We start from the raw sequence: 23,954 nt of genomic DNA on the forward strand, positions 1-23,954 counted from the left end.
AGTAATATAGACAGTGGAATTTAATTAAAGGAATATTCCCCTAGTAGGTGGCACACAATAACAGTATTAAATTAACATTTATCCCTACTCAGCATTCAGTGAATATGTTTTTCTTGTGTGAACTATAACTTTAAATTGTGTCTCATTTGAAAGAGCATGTAAACAGTACAAAGTACTTCATTATTATTGGTATCTTTATTTACACAATAGACCTGAGCTCTAAAATGCATGAATAGGATACTGGAAAGTGAATACTGGTATAGGTGGCTTATCAAAAGAGAATAGCTCTTTCTGAAAAATTAAAATATAGTGAATTTCTCTACTATATCATTAAGTTTAATGTATGAAAACTGGATTCCTTGCTTAACCTTTATGATTACAGAATCTACAGATAAACCTCCACTGTGTTCTCAGTTCTCTGGAAAAGGTATTATAAATAGTTAAGACTGATAGATAAAAATTATTTTCCCCCTAATATTAGAGATTAGCTTCCTGGAAAATTATTTTCAACAATATAGCATGGTGAATAAAAGAAGGCAGACTGGTATGCATATTAATATTACTTATCATTATACAATATTTAAGAACTGATTCAAACAAGAAATGTTGAAATGGAAATTGGTTTATCTATTTATAAAATGTATAGACTGCCTATCTTACCTCAAGGTAACTCATGAGAAAATATTTGCCTTTCTCATATACTATATAGAAACAAAAGATGGTGCACTCCAAATATACTATATCTTTTTTGAAAAAGGTCACAAACAGGATTTTATTAATCCATTTCAATCAGCTTCATGTGGGTCATTTTACTTAACTGGCTGTGGCTAATGATTTGCTGCTGGCTAACACAAATCCTCAGTCATTTATTTTAGAGCTTCTGACTTGTGGTATTTGACATCCTATTACCTTATCCAGGTTCATTAGGCGTCATGCCTTTTCTCAGGTTTTACATGTTTTGCTAAAGAGAACATGCCTGCTCTCAGTCCTTCCAGTTATCTGTGAACATACTTTTAGTTTAGATTTAAGTCCATGATTGTTTATTTTGTACACTTTGTCATTAGGGTTATGTCCAAACTAGTACAGCTTGTGTACTAGTTAGACTGTTTTTAATATATCTCCATTCTTCTTTTATGAATTTCTACATTGTGCACTATCATGTTTCTCAGAGATACCCTCAGCTGCAAAAGTTGAAAGGAAGGAAAATAGATTCTTTCAAGCTGTGATGTTAGAAAAACTGCATTCCTTGGACAGCAGGTGACAAGAAAGTACTGGTGTATATAAAACCAGACATATCACTGGAAGACAAAATCAGAACATTTTATTTTACTGATTGGAGCCTTGTCATGTGATCAAATTCATGGGAAAAAGCATTTACGTTTGGAATGGTCAGCAGCAAAAGGAAATGAGGCTGCCCAAAACCACAATGGCTTGACATCAGGAAAGATGACACTAGCCAGAGAATAAAACAACTGAAAGAAGCTATACTAGATCGAAAAATGTGGAAAGAACTGGTCTATAGAGTTGCCTAGAATTAGATACAATTGAACAAATTGTCACATTGGTTTGGTATACAGGAACATTAGCAGTTTAAATCTCAGGTGTTCACTATCTCAGCTATTTTAAAAAGTTAATTATATTTTGTATCCTTGGTTCAATAATAGTTCTGGTAATTAGTTTTCCCCCCTTCATATTAATTTGCCTTGCAAGTTTTAACCTTTTTCCCATTTGGCTCCTGTACTCTAGAATCAATTCTATTATTGTTATTGTTTTATACTTTGTTTGTACAACTGTTAGAGAATTGTTTATATCAATTATCACTTTATCTTATCTTAAGAAATAAGATTGGCTCCTAAATGAAAATAGGTGATCCTATAGCATACTATAAAAATATCTAATTATATCTCATCTCTAGGGAGGGATCAGCTCTGCCCCTTCTGTGGTGGAAATTTGTACTAGAAATAGATAAAGATGTGGGAGACAAAATAAAAGCCAAATACTAGAGAAAATGAACAACTTGCTATTTTTTGATTTGCCCACCCATGAGAAAGGTAGAGCAACTTTAAATCAGCTTTATCACAGATCAGGCAATGAATGGAAAAACCTAACCTAAAATTAAAAATATTAGAGGACACACATGAAAATTACTTATCTCTATCAGCATACTTGTGTTGATCTCATGGAAAGAAAATTGCTAATGATTATATCACTACCTAGGCATTGCATATAAACTTATACATAGAAATGTTTTACCTGTAAATGACTTTTTCTGTTTTAATCACAATAATACATGAGCAAACAACCACTTTAAACTCAATGTAAATCATTCTAAACTGACTGTAAAAAATATGATTTCTGTAATAGAGTTGTCAAAGTGTGGAATGCCCTACCTGATTTAATTGTCTCAGGTACAAATTTCCAGAGTTTCAGTCACAAATTGAATTTGTTGGACCTTACTGCATACTTAAAGGGATCAGTAGAGGGGGTGTGCATAAGTGCACTAACGTGCCTATCGTCCCTGTCATTGTATTTTTATTCTCTTATTCTTGTTCTCATTTTTGTTTGACAAATTCCAATAAATAAAAGAAATAAATATTGGAATTAGATGTGATAAGTAACACACTGTGTCACATTAAAAAAACAAACCGTAGAAGGTTGCACAGGACACACCAGTATAGTTCCATCCTGGAATGAAATAGAATGATTCAAACCATTAGTGATAATTGCATCTACTCCCAATACTTACCTAACAGGCAAATTGAATGATGTCTTTCTAATAGTATCTGGATAGTCAGAATTCTTGCTCAAATGCCTTGCAAACCAAAACTATTAGTAAGCTAATAGTTAAGTCAATTTGTGAGCTGCTTTTCCCTCTTTCTGTCTCCTGTGTTGTTTTTCCTCTGTCTCATTTATTTTTGTGTATATGTTGTGTATACAGGTGTCACATAGTAAGCTACAATCATAAGGGCTTTCTTTACAACTCATCCCAAAATGGGAAAATAATTTAATTAACAGCATTATTATTTACTCATAATGTCTATAGGATGTTACTATATATAAAGATCTCGAATGAGTTTTAAACCCTGGTAGCCTTCTGTAAATAGAGTGGATTGCCATTTCTTAACGATTCATTCCTTAACAATACACTAATGAAAAGAAATGCTTTCTGGGATTCCTAAGTAGCAAGTATTCTGCAAACTAAATAGGCTGGCATGCATCCAGTTAACAAAATGAAAAGAAATTGAGTTTGCGTTGTCACTTACAGAAAAAATCTGATAGTATCTCAAATTAAGTATATATTTAACACATCACACAATGAAGCCTTGACCTTTCCCTAAAATTCAAACGCTGCCTGAAACATTAAAGACAAAATACTCTGTTGACATACAATATAGAGCTATTTAGCTACGTTCTTTGAAAACAACTAAAAAGGAAGATAATTACAGACAAGCAGAAGACAACAATGATAAAGGGATGGTATCAATTCACAGTTCTTAGAAGTAAACCAATATTCCATTAACCACAGTGCAAGTACATGATATTGTAATTGGATTTAATGGCTTTTTTTTTCTCCAGTTATGTTAATGCTAATTTACTAACGTTTAGATCTCTCCTCTTTCTTCCATGGCACATTTTATTACTTTTCCTTTTTAAAAAAGGTTGCAATGAGCATTACCAGTTTTATGGAAATTCAGTATGACCGTCAATCTATCCAGTCCTCCATCACCTGTTGCACTCTAGAACAGTGTTTCTCAACTTTGAGAACTTTAAGATGTGAGGACTTCAATTTCCAGAATTCCTCATCCAACATGGGCAATTAATGGCTGGTTTGGGAATTCTAGGAGTTGAAGTCCACACATCTTAAAGTTGCCAAGGTTGAGAAACATTCGTTTAGAACAGGGCTGTCAAACTCGCAGCCCACAGGCCATATGTGCTGGCCACACCCATGCCAGTTTAGCAAAGGGGTAAAAAGTCATGAAATGACACTTATACAACAAGTGTCATGTGATGATGCCATGACGCCACAAGTTTGACACCCCTGGTTTAGAAGATCATTTAGACCCAGAGTAGGATGTGGAAAACCAGGTATCTGCTCTAAGCTGCTACACTGTGCCTTCATCAACAACTTCTGATTAGTTTGAAATCATTGGTTTAAATCAGCTCATGAATTATAGTAGTCCTTACCATTTTCATTTTTTTCTATCTTTCATGCTAAATTCCAACTAGTCTCTGAAGTACCCAGAGAATATGACACTTCAAATTATAAAACAGTAAAATGACAACATTCTATCATTTTAAAATGAGGTAAGGGTACTTTTGATGTATTTTACACCAAATATTGCTTCTACAACTTGTCCAATTATCAAGAACTTTTTCAAAATGAAAACATGGAAATGGACATTTATTCAGTTTTAATTCTGAGAGATTCATATGGATTCTCTCTCCTTTTCTTGCAGATTCTCTTCTTGTGATTCTCTTCTTCATAATCCTATTTAGATCACATTTAAAATAATGTGGCACCTTAGACTCAAAGTTTTCTTTCCAATCATGCCCATCATTTTTATTCATTTAGTTGGTATTTGTACCATCATTGAATTACTCTAACAGGTCATGAATTACTCAGAAGAGGCTGCTCTATGTTTGCAAAGCAAGCTTAGAATTTCTTCCTGTTACCAACTAATGTCGTTACCTAGTATTTATTTGGAAAGTATATTTACAAGTCATTTGTTTTTTAAAACAATAGTATCCTGTATAGAATGTATTAATCATTAGTAAATGAAAAACTTTCTAGCAGAAACCTAGAGTTTATATCAGGTTTACGAACCAAGTGATGTAGACAGCTTGTCCAAACTGCAAAAGACCCACAATGTTCCAGTTCAATTGTCGTTTTCATTTTCATTTTGCAATACTGTGCTACAGTGGAGAGTGGCATAGTAGAAAATTGTTTACAAAACAGGCAGTTTAAGTGGAGTCAAAAAGATACTCCTACAAGTATTGAATTTGAATCTTATGTTGAATGAATCCAAAAAGTCATGTGACATTCTAAGAGCTATTTGAGTATTTCAAGAGCCAATTAAAATCTCAGTCTGATGGGAGAGAGCCAAGCATCATTTCCCAACTGCCATTCATAATTTAGAAGTACAATATAAGTTTAGTAGCACCATGGAAATCTGCTTAAGATCAATTGAACCTTTGCTGGAAGATTAAATTGATCCTGAAATTAAATTTCAGTTTGTGTGCCGATATCTACTAAGCCCAGACACATTGTTGCTTTTCCAACAATCAACAGCATTTTTTCTGTTTCCACAAAGCTCAAATAAGCAGCATGGGCTCACACACCCCATTGTTGTAATCTATTAAAATTTGATTTTTTTAAAAATGTCTTGTGCATTTCCCAAATTGACTTTTTGCATGCATATTTTGACAATCACAAGTGTTCACTTTGCAATTAAGATTAAAATATCTTGTAAAAAAAAATATCATGTAACATAAACTGGTAATTTTGCTTTTGTTTCTGTTTTGTTTTTTCTTTGAGAAAGAGCAAGGGTTAATATAGTTTGGCGTCATGGAACTGCTTCTGAATTCATTGGATCTTGGCCCACATTTCCTACTGATTTAGCTTTCTGTTAAGTCTATTCATCAACAATTTAATATATAAGACGAAATCACATGCTGGCCACTGCCTCTTACAAAGAACTGAACTTTGTTCTTTCCTGCTCTGTGTTTATCTTCCAAGCACAGAATACTGAAGGGAGACAGCTTTTCTCTCTCTTTAAAATCACTCAGGAAAATGAAGTAACTTGTATTTCACAAACAGGAAACTTACTTATCTTAATTGAATCTCCTGAGTATTTGGGTGTAAATGTCAGCTGGACATGCAGATTAAATGAATTCCAGAGGGAAAGTTATTTCAATGAGTTGCAACAAACTTTCTTAAGTCTCGTGCCATTTAAAAAGATATTGGGCCTATTTAGTTGGATTTAAACCCATCAACTGAACTACGTCAACTAAACTCTGTTGACTAACTTCCTACATAAGAGCAAGCTTTAGCAGATACACTACAGCAAATATTACAATCAAAATATCAAAATGTGCACTGTTAAAGTAAATAACATAAAGTTTACCCTGAAAAGAAAACTTCTGCAAATATATGTCAGTCTTTAATGGCAATACCTTTTTCCCTTTCTAAGCATGCTTCCTGCTACATCCTGTTAAAGACCAAACAGAGAGATACTCTTGTCTTTTGTGGCCAGCTGATTCCCAGTCACAGACTGAGGATGCCAGATCATTGTCCTTGTCCAATTAGTACTTACAAAAAAGATAAAATTTGTGAATTTTTTTTCACAAGAACTGGATCAAACTGGCTAGATGATAACCTTTACTATAAAGTGGTATTGTGGGAAGTAGCTGTACATGAACATACTAAATAAATAAGTTCAAACAAACAGGAACATAATGTTCTAGCCCAAGTTTTGTGTATACTACATATTGGTTTGCCCATTTTATTTTTTATTTTACTGCTTTATTTTTATTCTGTGGATGTTTTAGTATACATCTTCCTAATTTTGGCAAGCAGTAATCCAGTAAACAAATAACCAGTGTCTATAGTGGGTGTGCATAGCCTTCTTTAAGCAACAAAGGGTAGAGAATTCATGAACATGCTTATTAACTGATTGATTTTATTTATTAGATATTTTTATGCCACCTTTATTACTTTTATAAATAACTCAAGGCAGAAATATACCTAATATCCTTTCTTCCTCCAGCTTTTTAAAATGTATGCATGACTGCACTGTGATTTGAATAACATACTTTTTTATAAGAAAATGGGATGATCCATAGCTAGCTGAAATCATACTTTCTCAAGATTTTGAAATATTAGTTTGGGTATGAATAAATTTATTGCCATCTCTTTAATTTATCATACTTAACTAAGGAATACATTTTGCAAGTAACTATCTGCGCCCTTTCTCTGACAGGCAGTTATTCCATCAGAACCAAGTAAAACTCTTACAATATGAGTCACATATGTTACGTATCAATACTTTGAAACAACTATCAAAACACAGCATATTAATTAGGCATGATTGTTGTTCAACAGTTGAAAATGTGCTTTTTTAAAACGTTTTTAACAACTCAGCCTTTAATCTGACATGATTGGTTCCATTTGTTTTACCTTTTTACTTTATATTTAATAACTTATAAACAATTTCACAAGCAAATCTGCATAAAAGTCACAACTGCACCCTTTCAGTAAAACATTTTTGTCTTTTTCTTAAAATGGGGTAGATTAAATACAAGACTTGCATGATATGTTTGACTGACGTTTGCATCATCTGTTTTGCTGAATAAAATAATATAACTTAGAGAGGGCTGTAAAAGCACTGTGAAGCAGTATATAAGTCTAAGTGCTATTACTATAACACTCTGGATCCACCTCTCACACATCTAACAAAAAGATAGGCCATTCTAAGATTTTTATTTTTCCTGTTCAATTGTATCCATTTCTCAGAGACTGACTGAACAAGTCCTGGAAGTTTCTTTTGGCAAGTTTTTTTCAGAAGTGCTTTATCATTGCCTCCTTCCTGAGGTAACGTACGTAGCCCAAGATATCCAGCTGGCTTTTTGCCTAAGAAGGGAACTAGAACTTTCAGATTCCCAGTTTCTAGTCTGATGCCTTACCATTACACTAAACTGGCACTAAAAGACTATATGAGTAATGTTTTCTCCTGTTAATTGAACTTGTCTTTGTGCTTTTAATATTAGCAGCTTTCTTATATCAAACATGAGTACATGTTGCTCAGGTCTATCTATGCTAGTTGAAAAAGTTCTTCATATTGCAGAAAAACTATCCCTAATTATGCCTGCATTTTTTATTTATGTAAGAAGTATAACACTGAACCAAGGTAAATATCAAAGTGCAAAAATTATGCAAATAAAAAGTTCCTATGTAAATTATGGGAAATTGTTAGGAAAAGTATTACCTGTGACAGGCACTATATACTCATTCACTGTTGTTTAAAGCTAGATGCCACTGAATCTTAACTTGTATCCTTGCACTACAATCCACAATCTGTGACGTTCTTCCATCCCCTACACTGCTATAGAGCATGTGTAGCTTTTTACAAACAAGTCTGTTAATTATCTCAGATGCTGCTCCAGAAAAGAAGAAAATAATATTTTCAGTATTTCTTCTGGAGCTACAGTGTACATAATTTCACATTGGCAAGAATGCTAGGAACATCTTCTTTTCCAGGCTCCTCTAACAAGATTTATTCCTGATATGAAGTGTCTTTCCACCTTGCCATTGTAGCTCATTGATTCGTTTTATCTTAGGGGCTACTCAAACTACTGAATTTGCTAAGTGCATAATAGAAAAAGTTTGCCTTTGACTGCCAAGGTATAAATTGAGCAAGAGCTTTGTATTTAAATGAATCTCAGTTTCACTTGATCTTGTCCTTCAGAGTCCAATATTTTTAGTGGTGGTTAACGTTGCTTCATTGCCACCTAGCGAGAGATTTAGTATGTGCAGTCAGCATTATTCTTTTTATTACAATATTAAAGCAAAGGTGTGTCTACCACAAAAATGTTGTAACACGAATTGCTGTTCAAATAGGAGAAACATTCTACGGATCATTCTATTGGTTATGTACCATCAAGTCATTTCTAACTCCTACCAACCACATAAGTAGACCATGATCTGTTCGGTCTCCCAACACTCTTAACCATGTTGCTGCTGGTCATCTTCTCTTTCCCTCCACCTTTCCTAGTATTAGAGCCTTTTCTAGAGAGTTGAGAGTTTACATAACCTGTCTGAAGCAGGACAATTTCAGCCTGGTTATTTGTATCTCAAGTGAGAACTCTTGGTTTATTTGTTTAATGATCCATCCATTCATTCATCCAATTTGGCTGTCCACTGTATTCTCAGGTGTCTTCCTCCAATGCCAAAGTTCAAAAGTGTAAATATGCCTGATATACTGCTTCTTTAAAGTCCAACTTTCACTTCCAAGGAGTGTCACAGGAAATACTGTGGCTTTGTTCTTTTTATAAACAGACATATCACAGGATGTGACCATTCTATTAAAGGTCATAGTTTTATTTTTATGCCATTCCACCATTCCATATTGACTGGATTTATCCATTTTTACTGACCTGTTTTGGGCTCTTCGCTCTAAAAAAAAGATGATCCCCAAATTATTTTATACCTGATTTTGAAATTTCCATGATTCCAGTGATATATATCTCTCGTGCATAGATATTATTCATTCACTCAATCAGTTTCTTGTTGAGATTACTGGGACAACAACAATATTACATAGGGGGGAAAGAAAAATTAGTATTGATAAGAATTTTTTTTTAAAAAAAAACCTACAAAATGCATGCTAGGGAGTTGAGGTTATATGGAATCAATATTAAAATCAGGCGCTTAAGTGTTTATTATTTTTATGCAAAAATCCCTCAGCTCCCCTTCAACTTTTGGCTGCTCTCCTCTCTTCGCCTTGCCTTGTTACACCCCAGTTGCTCAGCCCATTCGGTTGCTCTGTTCCAGCTCCCAGATTCACTCTGGCCAGACTCACCTGGCACACAAGGGAGCAAGTCCCCCAATCCTCCATCCTCAACAATCCATCAGTGAGGCCTAGAGAAGAATTCTTTAGTGAAACACACTGAAGAACGCCAGAAAGAACTGGCTCTTATTATCCAAGTGGCTTTCCTCAAACATAGGAAGGCCACCTTAGAACCTTTGACAAAAGCCCAAGAAGAGGTCAGGAAACTTCTCAAGAATGTAAGAACCATCTGTACAGTCTACAGCATGAACTGGCTAAAATAAATCAAAGTTCCTATGTTTAGAAAAGCCTCTGCAGCCAACTGAAGGAGAAAATTACCCTTATTCAGAATGTAAAGTAAAACAAGAAGAACCACATCAACTATCTGCAGCAGAAGGACCAGACTTGTGTTTACAATGGAAAACATGCCAAAAACTGTGAAGGACAACAGAGGATTCCACATTGTCAGAACGGCGATCCAACACTTAGAACTGCACAACAGATGTTTGGAGAAAGAGACTGAAGATCTGAACAGAGAGGTCACTAGCCAGGTATTCTTTCTCAGAAATGATAATGGCACATGGGACATTATAGCTGGATCGGAGGAATGGCGGCCTTTTGCTGTTTTGGAAAAGATAAGTAATTCTTTCTCTCCCTTCCCTTGACTTGCCACCTAGTGTGCCAGGGGAGTCAGGTGAAACCCCTCCTGACCCCCAGCCTTTCAGCTGAGCTGAGAAACCTCCTAGCCACAGTGCATCAGGTCCTCAGAGCGCTGAGGAATCCCAGAGATCGGAGTCAAGAACAAGAGTGGAGGTGATAGCCATGGGAGTGGTGAGATTGGGAGAAATGTATCCACAGCTCCAAGGCTTAGAGTGCCACCTGAGGACTTTAGCAACAATGCTTATGGCTTACCTGCTTCTAATGTACCACTTCACAGGTGGTTCTAACAAGCCATCTTTGAGATGCCACCTCTTGACTGTGACATACCTTGTCACGAAAGCAGTAGATATATCACTCCTGATTTGATTTCATATAAAACAAGAATTCTAAACTCAAACACCTTTGAGTAATAAAAAAATGGCCAACAACTGAGAAACAAACAATTCATGATAATCTATTTGAAATAGAATAGAATGAAAGAGCTGGAAAGGACCTTAGAGCTCTTGTAGTCCAGCCCCTTGATCAAGCAGGAGAACCTACACTATTTCAGATAAGCGACTAGATTCTTTGTGAAAATATCAGTGATGGAGCACCCATGATTTCTGAAGGCAAGCTATTCCACTACTTAATTATCCTAATTGTTAGGAAGTTTCTTCTGAACTCCGGGTTTCTTCTTCTTTGTTTGATTAGTTTCCACCCATTGTTTCTTGTCCTGCCCTCTGGTGTTTTGAAGAATAATTTTACCCCCTCTTCTTTGTGGCAGCCCCTCAAATACTGAAATACTGCTATCATGCCACCCCTAATTCTCTTCTTTAGACTAGCCAGGCCCAAAATCTGCAGCCGTTCTTCATATAGCTTAGTCTCCAGGCCTTTCATCATCTTATCTGCTCTTCTCTGAACTTTTTCCAAAGTCTCAAAATCTTTTTTGTAGTATGGTGACCAAACTTGTTTGCAGTATTCCAGGTGTGGTCTTCTGGAGTTTATTATAACATTATATAAAATAATACATACATACATACATACATACATACATACATACATACATATATAAAAATAATAATATACAATAACTTTATATAATAACTTTATTATAGCCCAGAGGGATTTACAGTTTTGTCATTTCTGTGAAAATGTTATTATTACATTAGCAGAAGCTGATAAATGGCAGAGGAATAAAAAGAGCTGCAAAAATCATAGTAATATGTGTTAAAAAACTTTCTAGCTATTATAGCTATCCATTAGATCGTGGGTGGACGGATACTGAAGAGTGGAGTCTCAAGGGAACTGCAACCATGGGTGGCATTCTACCAGTTTGCACTGGTTTGGTTGAACCGGTTGTTACGATTCCCAGTAGTTCAGAGAACGGGTAAAATGGGCCCCTGTCCTGTCTCTTCTTAAAAACAGATGCATGTTTCTTCTGCCCAAATTTGGTACACTTCTACAAAATGTCTCCACAGATTTGAAAATCATGATACAAAACTGTGAAGTATGTTGACATGTTTTATTAGAGGCTAAGAATAAAAAATGCAATAATTAGTTCCTCATAATTATATCTGTTATTATTTCTCAGTTCTGCAACTATGATTCTTTGGGGCTTATCCCTTTGATTGCTTATGAATTTTAAGAACAATTCCTTCTGATTCAAGACTAAATACAGGTAATCCTCAACTTACGACCTCAATTGAGCTCCAAATTTCTGTTGTTAAACAAAACATTTTTAGGCAAGTTTGCCCCATTTTACAACTGCTTGGAGGGTGTTCTGGGTTAATGGTATAATTTTCAGACAAATGGGGCAGTATATGATTTTATTCCAGTGGAGAATCACTTGCAAAACCCCTCAGTACATCCAGTTCCTTAGCTTGCAAAATAGGTGTTTGGCATTTAACATTTAATATTTATTAATATTGTTTAAAAGGTCTTTGATTTGAGGGATATCCCTATTACATTTAATGTAAACAGGGAAGAAAAAAGCCATGCCATAATCCTTGGTGGATGAGCTGAATTGTTAAAGCATATAGTGCCAAAATTCATCTATGCTAATCAGCATTACGTTTGAACATAAATGAGATCTATCCACAGTGAAAAGTTACGCTTTCTGATATTAGTGCTCAATGTTAACAGCATCATTATATAAGGAAAATAAATATCAATTAAATGATTTAAATAATTTTAAAAGACCATCAATGATAAATGTGATATTTAAAGATTTTTCCATGTTAACATATGGAAGTACGATTAATATAATGAAAAACTTCCCAATGTAACACGAGTGTGAAACAACTTAAAGACGTTAATTCCTTTCCCCAATCCCTTGGGTATTTCTCACCCAAATAAATCGCATTTACAACTGTTTTACATCAATTTTAATCTCCAAAGCATTATTTATATGGCTTCAAATCATGTAATTTTTATATACCAATTCAATGGTCTCCATCTGTTCTGCTGATCTTAAAATGTGTTAGATTATCTAGCACTAAAATATTCAAGACATTTGCTAGTCAAAATTCAAAATCTTATTTATTTGAATAACTTTTTATCAAAATATATTTTACTTTATCACACACAATGAAAGCTGAAATATATTGCTGCTCTTATCACAGATAAATATTAAAATAGATCTGCATGTATTTAATGTATGTTAAAAACAATATATATGTGTGTATGTGTAAAAATATGTGTGCACACTTTACTAATGGCATATACATATTTTCCTTAGGCACAATATGCAAGCCCCAGCTAAAATATTTCCAACAAAGTATAAAATATGAGCCTGTTCATTGAGCCTGTTCTTTAAAATTATATGCCATTTAACCTGATGTCAGCAAAGTTTGTTACAAAAATGGACTGTGGGTAAATTAATGTTGCCACATATTGAGTTATTTGTAATATACATATCAATGGCACACACATATATAAAATATATATTTTTAAAAAGGAACAGTTTAAATAATTTCAATCCCAAACACAACAAAAAACGATCCAAAGAATTCTAAAAAAAATCATGGACACACATAATCAATTTCAGTTCTCAGGTTGAGTAGAATACTCTGAAGAGGTGTTACGTGAAATCTTCAACAATTCTGAAGTTTCCTCAACCCTTAAGACATAAAATACGTAAACAAAGTTAAATGACTCTTCCAAATAATAAAAATAGTAGCAATTTTTTATCTATATTAAACATTGGTAAATTTATAGATATGATTGAATAGACATATTCATTAGTTAAATGAGTTAATTTTCCAAATCATTAGCACTTTAAATTTTTATCTAAAATATAAATAAATAAATAATATAAATATAGCAGTGTTTTACTGAAAAAAGTAATCTTGGATTAAGTAGTAATCTGGTTTGAAAAAGCAGTGATGTTTTGTTGGAAGATAACTCATTTCCAGAAAAACAGTTTTGCAAATCAATACTTTAAACTTTATCATTAAAGCATCTCATATTGTCTTCCAAAAATAAAAATATGTCTCATTTTTGTTTTTAGAAAACAATATGTGATGCTTTAATAATAAAGAACTTTAGTTTGATTTATTGTCTAATACAATTTTAAGCAAATACTACCTCAAGGGAGTATGGCAAACGCATGTGCAGCTCATTCATAATTTGATGAGGAAAAGGAGTTTCAGTTAAAGTGGAATATCCACTAAATCTGAGTAGTGTGTACAAGTAAAACTGAAATGAGATTTTCTTTGAGCATTTGTATGCATTTATGCATATGTAAAATAGCAAATAGAAGTTTTTGCCTGCACATAATGAAAGATTCTGTTCACTTCATCTGATATTAAATCAGGGTCCATTAAATTGTTTTCCATATTCTGTATCTACATTTGAAATTTTATTTGCTAAAAAATAATACTGGATCTTCTTACTTACATTTTGCTTATTCTTTCCATTTTTTGAATTGTTGTTTCCTACAATTTAAAAGCAAGAATTTTAACTTCGTACACTTGCATTACCAAAGACAAATATAACCACAGATTTTCTATAGCTCTGCCAAAATATATATGTGCCAGTTTTAATTTACCTTTGAAATCTCTGACACATCATCATCAACAGCCAGGACTTCGGGAGATGGATCTGCAGATAACAACGAACTATATCCAGATGACTGATGAGGATTGTCTGGCAATTCTACTTTCTCTTTATCTGTGAATAAACTCACTTTTTAAAGATCAGCTTTGCCTTTACACATTTTAATCATATAGTCTGATTTACAGAATATATTCATAAAAGAAGCTGATACAAACTTGTAAAGCAATATTCTCAGGTACATTCAGAAGTGAATAGTAAAATATTACAGTACTTATAATAAATGCAACCTGATAAATTACTTTACTACCAACATAAACTTTTTCTACAGAGTTCAAAGAAATACAATTTATAAGATGTAAATTTTTCTGCTTATGTTAAGAAAGTTTTTGAGGTAGCTACAAGTTGTTTTTTTTTTAAAAAAGCTCTATATGGGAATGCCAATCTTTTTATATTGAGAAAATAATAGTTAATTCTGTTTAAAGGGAGAAAGTGAATTTTATTATACTTCAAAAAAATTTCAACTGCCACATACTAAAATTAATTTATAAGTTGATACTTCTACAGAAGTACTGTAACTTACTATCAAAATATAATGCTTTAGAGAATAGGAAAATTCTATTTTTAGTAAAAAATATTAAACAATACAATTGAAACCACAGATTAAATTTGTTCCCGATTCAGACTCTTTATCTGAAAGAATGTAAGAGAACATATTTGCCAGCAATTTTTATTTTTATTTCTTAAAATCTTATTTAAAACATTGAAATAACTAAAATATAAATAGCAAGTTAACTTGCTAAATAGCAATAAGACTGTATTTAAAAATTTACTACACTATATGCTATAATAACTAAAATTCAGTTTGACTACATTTCCATGCAACATAACATATTTAAACAGATAGCATTTTAGAAAAATAAAAGAGACTGAGAAAAATTGCAACAAGTACTTACCAGAAGATAGAGTTGTGTTTCTGGTAGAAGAATCTTCTTCACATACATTATTTAATTTTGTAGACAAATCAGCCTGAAATTGAAAAATATTTTACCATTAATAACTCATGAATTATTCTGTAAAACTAGTTATTTTGAAGTTTTCAGACTTACGTCTGCAATAATGTTATATTATAATCATTTTATAACATATTAGTAGCATACTTAATAGTCTTCACTTCCAAAAATTATTATTCAAGAATCAAAATCTTAGGAATAAAAATCCAATCTTCCTGTTTTACTGCAGTTACAGTATCACAATTCATGAATTGGCATTATGCGATTAACATAATTTTGAAACCCTGAATTCAAACACTATCTAACCTGAGATAAAGTGATATTTATGTAGATCATGTTTCAAATTGGAATACATCAAATATAGTAACAACTGCATAGCTTACTGCTTATGTCTCATTATCAAAAATTAAGTACTATGCTATTGACATTTGATAGTATAACATTTATGGATTAGATCTACTTTTTCTATGGTACAAAAGAGTTATTGGAATATTTTGGGTATAAACTCAAAATCCTTGCATTAAAAAAAAAAACTAATTAAATCCCCAATGTACTTTCAAACACTAAGAGAGCCAGAAGGGTAAAAATGGCTAAGATGGTAGACTATGAGCAGGAAGACAGCTTCTAATTCTCTGTCAGGCACAGCTGAGAGTCATTTTCTTTTAGTAGTATCAGACTCTGACCAGCCGACTGATAAACTATCTCTTGCAAAACCAATCACACCCTGAAACCATGCAGGCCAAACACTAAGAAAAGCAAAAATGATCCTATCATAAACATGAAAATAATGCCTCGTTATACATTCTCTAGTTCAAATCTACAATTTTAACATAATGCTTTGAGAAGCAGAAGCCTGAATGTCATTTTAGCACAGCATTAGAAATGTGAACAAATTACTTAAAATAGAAAAATTTCAAATAATACAGAAAACTGATAGCTAACACAGTAGTATTCCACACATTAACAATTAGGTTCATTAATATGAAGTAATAGTAAATGTATAAATAAAATTTGGAATGGATAACCCTTAAAAATAAAAATGTAATATAAAATATTAGATTACTATATTTCTAATACAGGAAAGTTCATAATAAAACATACTGTTTTGGAATGAAGTAACAGTTGTGTTTCAAGGAGGAGGACACGGCTCAAAAGATTATTCCACTCATTCTCTTCTATAACAATTTTCCCTTGCAGTTTTTTTTCTAAAGTCTGTAACTTTTCGTCCACATTGCTCAATGAATGAAACTTTTGCTGCAGTTCAACAAGTTGACTTTTCAAGTCTTCTAATTCATTGTCCTTCTTTAAAACCTGAAAATAACATTTTTTTCATTCACTATAGTCAAAGCACAAATTTAGATTTTTACTAATTATATGAAACATGTAAATCCCCTCACATGAAATCAGAAAGCATATCCACAGTGCTGGTTCATTCACTAGAACCTGTGCACTAGCACTCACACCACAAAACAAGTATAAATAACAACCGGTGAAAGTTCTAATAATTCACATAGAACCTGTTGCCAGTTCACATTTTATTTTAGATCTCCTCTATAGAAGCAAGCAGGATAGTTGGCAAAACATTCATTACCTGACATATTTGAAAGATATAAGACAAACATTCATTACCTGACATAGTTTGAAAGACATAAATGATAGAAAATATTATCTTTTCACTGATCCTATGGCTGAGTTACATTTGAGTGCAACTGGATTTCCACAGGACAAAAGTGGAGCGAGGCGGGAGGGGAAGGTGATTAATTTTGTCATCTTTCATTTTTTCCTACACCATAAGATTACCTTGTCAAAGCAGCAATATTTATAGAACTCTAGAAGCAATTTTTTTTATATTTATTTATTAGACATAATCAATTTGTTCAGTTCAATATAGTAATGTAAAAGCTTTTTATCTAAATAGCTTCATATTAATGTTTATTCAATTATGATTTGTCTCCTATTACTACTACAAATATTGGTTTTCAAACATCATTTTAACAAGCAGGAATTGCCTAAGAAAATAAGAATGGTCTTACCTCTACATCTATATTATCCGAAACATCAGTGTCATAGTCCAAAACTTCAACTTTATTTACAACGTAATCTTTCACTTCCTGCAATGTTTCACTGATGAAATCTTCAGGGATATGCACGCTAGTCACACCTTCATGACGTTCTATTTGAGGTTTCTTTGCATGTAAAAGACCCCACCCAAAGTAACAGTAAAGAATATATTGAACAAAATTACTGATTCAATTAAAAAGCACTTTGATTTAATGTATCTATGGAATATATTTGCACTGATATTCACAACAAATGCTTTCTTTAATATTACACAGACAGGTAATCTCAAGCCTGAAGGACAAGATGGGGCCAGGTCACTTCCTCTGTTTGATTTAACATCAATCCCATTTGTATAGTTGTGAGAATCATTTTAAATTCAGGTTCATACATCCATAAATTTCAGAGTATGTGGTTAGTGATGTTAATATTATTTGTTAATATGCTTTCTTAAGAAAATTTATTTTTATTTTTAAAAACTCATTCATAATTGAGAAATCCACTACAACCAAATATCTTATCCTGTTCATATTAGGGTTTGAAAAACAGTCAACAAACGGTGCGCTAATAAAAGAGTATATTTTTAAAAAATATCAATTGTAATTGTTTTTTTTAATCTCTATCTCTGCTGTATATTAATCAGAGTAGAGTGGAATAGAAATGTTAATTCTCCTAGGCAGCAATCTTTGTATGACTGTCTAATTCAATGAGAAATAATCCATTAGCAGGCTGTTAATATAAGAGATGAGATGACAGAATTGTCTGATTCAGTGGTTTGGGGGAAAAATAAATAGATCTTCATTCTATGACCTCAATCATTGATTGATATACTGAAGGATTCTTTACACAGACTTCTTAAACAGATTAAGATGCAACATAGAACAGATCTATATTATGAACAGCCACTGATAATCCACCACTAATCATCATATATTGTCTGGGTTTTTTTAAATTTTTATCATTATTGTTTTTAATGTTTTTGTTTGTAATTCTGCTCTGTGACTGTAATAAAAATTAATGATTATATTATGAATAATTGAAAGTCATCTTACAGTACGAGGATGGAAAGTTAAAAAGAAATTATATAATCAGTTTAGTAAGATGTCATAAACCAGTTCACATCCTCCCTGAACATTATTAATAACAAAGCTACTTATGCTGAAAACAAATAAAACATATAAAAATAGTATCTGGGAACACCAAAATATCCATAAGGATAAATATTTTAAAATGTCATGAAAAATAATTAATACTTATAGTAAAAATATTGAATATTCCTACCTGCTGCAAATCCATAGTACTGATAGCTACAGTAACAGACGGATTGGAAAAACCTGTGTGGGATAGAGATTTAACCACATGGGCTTTCTTTTCTGATTGGGATTTTATCTATAAAATATAGAAAGTCAATATCCAGAGTTATGCTAAGAACTGCATTATATGCAAAACAGAGTATGTTTATTACATCAGTCTACTAAAATTCAGGATCTTAAAAGTACATGATGGATGGTACATAATTCATACCAATCATATCAATACACTAGTGGAATGCCACAGGTCAGCAGATAGTATGGGAGGAAGGACAACGCTCTCCAAAAACTGTTCTGAGAAAATGACATATTCTGACAATTTTGGGGGAACCTATATGTATACATGGAAACTTTGACATACAGAGCTATTAATGCAATTAATTTAGTAATTATTAAAACTATTGCAATTTTAACTGCAAGACACATGTAGGAAAAGAAATGAAAGAGTGAAATAAATAAAATTGTAATTTTCCAAACATCAGAAAGAAAAAACCCTCTAAATTATAGTGTGTTTAGTAAGTGGCATATAAATTAAAAGATAGGCAATGATTTAATTATTATAAACATTAATAAAAATGTGAATTATTAAACAGTTCAATATTAACTAGCTTTTTCTTAAAAATGCTAACATTTTTTTATATTAACTAGTTTTTTCCTTTAAATTGCTAACAAAATTAATTTTCAATACCTTATTCATGTTACTGAATTCTTTGTGCCTTTTATAAATGTAACTAATAATATCACAAACAATCTGTATTTTTCTTTCTGCAAAGCCATATTGAAGGAACTGCTGTTTTGACAGGACTGGTTTGTACTGAAATTGATCACGAAGAAGCTGCAGAGAATAGATTTTTAAAAAAAGGAATTTATTTTCATAATAACAGTACTTATATGTCTGCTCAGCTACAGTGGCCTACTTCTTTCCCTGACCCTTTCTCTGGATGCAGAGGAATTGCTCTAACCCTCACTTTCTCTGAACAAAAAAATGACCACTTTTCTTTGAGCATAAAGAATAAATAACCCAATATTTTAGGTCACACTTTGCGGAAGAAGGCATCGTCTTTGTAGAAATGTTAGCTAGAGGACAGCATATAGAAATTCAAAGTTAATGGTCTTATAACACTATGCCATAATGCAGTAAAATTTAAACCAATGTTTAAATTGCAAGGTATAATGACGCTTTTACTTCTTCATTACTATTAATGGTAACATTATCAGATTAGCATATTTAAGATATATACCTTATACATAGCATCAACAAAACGTGAATCATTCTTTGCTGTAAGTTCCATCCCTGAATCCATTACAAGTTCTGCAATATATGTTGAGAATGATGTGAAACAGTAGCTAATGATTGGTAAATATACAGATGGATCACCCTTTGCCAACCTGTAACATGGAAAAAACTAGATATTACTGATAATTCGAAACCTTTACATCCCCCTTTATCACAGTAGTTTTATTTCTATATTTCTGAAACACTATCAGGAGACCATGGCTACATTTAATTAAGACTATTATATAAATAGTTTTCTGAATCATTAATCTACATTTTTGGGAATGAGTGCATTATTACTGTTTAACATGTAAAAACAACAAAAATTGAAACAGGGTTGTTTCTTAAGTCTTTCCCAAAAGAAGACTGGATTTACTTTTTAACTTTAGACAAATCATTTACTGCCTAGGTAAGATATACTAAGTTTTATTAAAAGGTTGCAAAAAGTGATTTTTATATGGAGAGATATGTTGCAACAATAAATCACTGTGCACTTGATATGGGCTGTCACCTGTTTTAAATATTGTATTCTGAATTTCACTGAAGTTTAGGATCTTAAACAAAATGTAGGAATCTGTTTAAACAACAATAATCACCAGTTTCAAATAATCTAGCAGTTAATGTAATCTTAGCTAAATACTTATTGAAAAATAAATGTTACGGCATGGAAACAAATTATCTATTTTATTATGATTCATTTATAAGTGAATGGGATGACAAATCTGCTAGAACAATTTTTTTCACTTTACAAAACACAGAATTCCTTAGACTCTATCAAATAACATTTTATTTCTAAATTATTTATTTTTTAAATTATAATTAAAATTATATTTTAATTATTATTTTAATTAATTATTTTTCTAATTATAAGCCACTAGAGCAGACAAATTGCCTAATAATTGTAACATTATTTTTGTTAAAAGAATACAGACATTCTCCTGTACCAGAATGGGACAACTTGGCGCAGCCAACTTGGTATGGGCAGTGCGCCACCAAGTCTCTTCTCCCAACTCATTGCTTCTTAAGTCATTGCAGGATAACTCAACACGGCCAATTCACTGCAGAGACAACTCACCAGGGAGAGCCAGGTGAGTGAACAAGCAGCCAATCAGAGTGCAGAGCAGCAACGGCTGGGGGCTTCCATTTTTCATACACCACTACCATTGCTGCACCAAGCTCCAAGCTGTTTTGAGTTTGGCCTATTCAAGGATAGCAGGCAAGCGGCAGAGACTGGATGTATCCCAATTTCATATCCCTGCCACCACTGAGGGCCATTTGGCAGCAATGGTGGTGTTTTGGCTATTTGGGGGAGTGGGCAGGGCAGGTAATTTTTTTTTGCACAAGGTTTCCATTAAATCAGATTCTCTGGAAACCTAAAACAAAGAGTAATACAGATGATATAATTTTTTCATTAAACAATGAATGTATCCAAAAGCTCATTTTCATGTCCATAGAATGATGCAGCAAAACATCTTCCCATCATTTAATTTTAGATCAATATCACATAAATAATATTACTTCTTACATCCAGAAAATTCAAGAAAGGAAAATCTTAAACAAATCACATGCTCCCATTTTAGTTTGTTTTGATCAGAACAGACTGCTTTGCAACATTCAGATAATACTGTACATTTATTTAAAAACAAAGAATAGAATGGTTGTTTGCTGACCAGAAAAATTCAATAGGCGATTCACCAACAAGCCATGTTTATACTACAAATTGGCTACTAATATGCTTCCACTTACCCCATATAATCCACATCACTAGGATAATTTATAACCCGGAGTTTTTGTTCTATCTTATGCAAGTTTCCTTTTAGGTCTCCTGTAGCCATGGTATAATTATTCTTTTAATTATAATACATGCTCACTGTGGCCTAGAAAGCAGAATAATTTTATATTACAAACTTTATGTATTTACTCATTCATTCATCTATCAGGTTCAATTAACATTAAATACAACACATTCTTAAAAACAATATAAGTAAAATAACAATAGAATGTATAATTCTGGAAAACACTGTTCCATGACATGTGGGACATTACAGAAAATAGTTCTTTCTGTTCCCATTTTTTTCATTTCAGAACTTTACTTCACAAAGTTTTGCATAAGGGACAATAAAATCAGACAGGATAGTTCTATTTACAGAAGGTAGTTCTGAAGTCAAGCCATGTAAAAATTAAAAGCATCACTTTTAATTGCACCCTTAAGAATACTGAGAATTACTTCAGTGTCTCTAACATTGGAATCGTACAATTTTAGCTGTTCTCACTTTCATTATGTTGGCTATTTAATATGGCACTTAATAGGCTTTGAGTCGTCTTCAAAGACAGCCCCTTGTAAAGTGAATACTCCCAGTGACCGACAAGGCAAGCCACTAATAAACAAACAAACCCCACTCCTTTTTGACACTGATGATGTTACCTAGTTTGGTAATGAAATGTCTGCAAGAAAGCATCAAAGTTCAGAGAGCACTAAGGACCCCAAAGAATGAAAGTGCTCTAACTAGGGCTTCCACTTGTTCGTCTTTCACAATCATGACTCCAAGAGTATCCCAAATCACAGATCTGCTTCTCCAGGGGAAATGCCATCCTATCCAAAGTTAACAGAGAGATAGATATCCAACTGTATCCTCCAGCCTGGCCAAGGATGGAGATGTAAAATAAAGAAATCAGAAAACCAACCCAAAACCAAAGGTGCTTTTTCAGGAGGCAACTGGACTTTTCTGTTTTTTCTTTGAAGACGTTTCTCTTCTCACCCAAGAAGCTTCTTCCAGCTGAAGAAACTTCTTGGATGAGAAGAGAAACATCTTCAAAGAAAAAAACAAGAAAGTCCAGTTGCCTCCTGAAAAAGCACCTTTGGGACAACCATGACCTCGGTGACTAAGAATCTCTACAGACTTTCAACCCAAAACCAGCATGCAAGTTCTCCCAACAAGCTTATGTAAACAGAGGAGAGTAGACTGAATCCTAGGGCATCCCACAAGACACAGCCAACCAGTCTGACCGCCTATTCCCCACCTCTACCAGAACCACCCACTTAGGAAAGAGCGGAAACAATGCCACAGTGTAGTTGATGCCAGTTCTTACGGTATGGCCTCACTGTCTAAGAGTGCTACTGCTGCAAAGACCAAATGGATAAGAGAAGCACTCCTTTCCCACTCTCCAAGTTCTGACAGTTATCCCCAAGGAAAACCCTCCAACTACAGCAATGCTGTTAATTTTAAACCCATGCTGGGTTGACTGTTTTCACTGCTTATTTTAAAAGTGGGGAAGCTTTGGATTCAGTTGCCAGTAGGAAAAAAAGACCAAAGTTGGATAACGAAATTCCAAATAGTTTGGTTCCCACAAAATTTCATGGAAGAGATCCCACACTTGGCGGGAAGATGAAAGAAAGAGCGGGATAAGTTAAGACTCTATTCGCTTCTTTCCATTTACTTGCCCGGGGGAAGCAACAACCTACAGTCAACCACTTTTCATTCTCCCAACGCTTTAATTTGCGGAGTCCTTGGTCCTCCCTAAGCTTGACTGTTTTCTTGCAGACGTTTCATTACCCAAACTAGGTATCATCGTCAGTGCTAGCAGGGAAAAACCCCACGATCCTTACTACCACGATGTAACCTAGTTTGGATAATAAAACATCTGCAAGAAAACAGTCAAGCTTAGGGAGCACCAAGGAGCCCTAATTTCAACTCTTGATCGGTACTTACATTTGCACTGGCGACCTTCTGGAGGACTGGCCAAGGAGGACGTTGGAAAGCGCCCGGGGATACCTTCAGTCCGGCCGCTTCGATCGAAAGAAGGCTTTAACCCGCCTTGCCCTGGCGCGCCGGGTTGCGCCTTCACCTCCAAGCCGAGCGGCAGTTTAAGCACTCCCGCGGGCAGCCAAAACTAGTTTTAGTTTCGGGTCCACAGACTCCTGACCCCTTTATTCCAGCGCCTGTTTAAAAATGCTCTCCCCAGCAGAGGCTCCTCCAGGGGCGTCTCAAAAGGGTAAAACAACGTCGCTCTTCGCGATCGCTTCAGTTGCGCCGATCGAAAGTGCCGATGCGGATCTACA

The 23,954-nt window shown here is 33.6% G+C and overlaps 1 protein-coding gene across 5 annotated transcripts; it reads right to left on the minus strand.

Annotated features, from left to right (window-relative positions):
- Positions 1–12,475: 12,475 nt before the first annotated feature.
- CEP44 (centrosomal protein 44) lies at positions 12,476–23,937 on the minus strand. 5 transcript variants are annotated; one of them, XM_026699685.2, is made up of 11 exons: positions 23,605–23,937; positions 21,641–21,771; positions 19,860–20,007; positions 19,307–19,453; positions 18,590–18,697; positions 17,284–17,436; positions 16,352–16,561; positions 15,194–15,266; positions 14,233–14,354; positions 14,082–14,119; positions 12,476–13,302 (listed from the first exon to the last, which is right to left on the minus strand). In XM_026699685.2, the coding sequence occupies exons 2-11, from the start codon at positions 21,727–21,729 to the stop codon at positions 13,227–13,229; spliced, it is 1,164 nt and encodes a 387-aa protein (XP_026555470.1). In that variant the 5' UTR covers positions 21,730–21,771; positions 23,605–23,937; the 3' UTR covers positions 12,476–13,226. The 5 variants fall into 5 exon arrangements, with proteins under 5 accessions (XP_026555470.1, XP_026555471.1, XP_087792535.1 ...); XM_026699686.2 differs by having other exon boundaries at positions 19,860–19,930; positions 23,605–23,881; XM_087936409.1 differs by having other exon boundaries at positions 16,352–16,549; positions 23,605–23,881.
- Positions 23,938–23,954: the final 17 nt, after the last annotated feature.

Source organism: Pseudonaja textilis, chromosome 6 (assembly GCF_049901715.1).
Source record: "Pseudonaja textilis isolate UNSWEBS1 chromosome 6, rPseTex1.2, whole genome shotgun sequence".
Classification (NCBI taxonomy): domain Eukaryota; kingdom Metazoa; phylum Chordata; class Lepidosauria; order Squamata; family Elapidae; genus Pseudonaja; species Pseudonaja textilis.

Excerpts from the sequence above, each read along its gene's own strand:
- CEP44 (XM_026699685.2), bottom strand. The coding sequence starts at position 21,729 with ATGGCTACAGGAGACCTAAAAGGAAACTTGCATAAGATAGAACAAAAA. Across the intron at positions 18,698-19,306 it reads AATTCAGTAACATGAATAAG|ATAAAATCCCAATCAGAAAA; the intron begins GTATTGAAAATT and ends TATATTTTATAG. Across the intron at positions 14,120-14,232 it reads ATGTGTCAGAGATTTCAAAG|GAAACAACAATTCAAAAAAT; the intron begins GTAAATTAAAAC and ends TTTAAATTGTAG.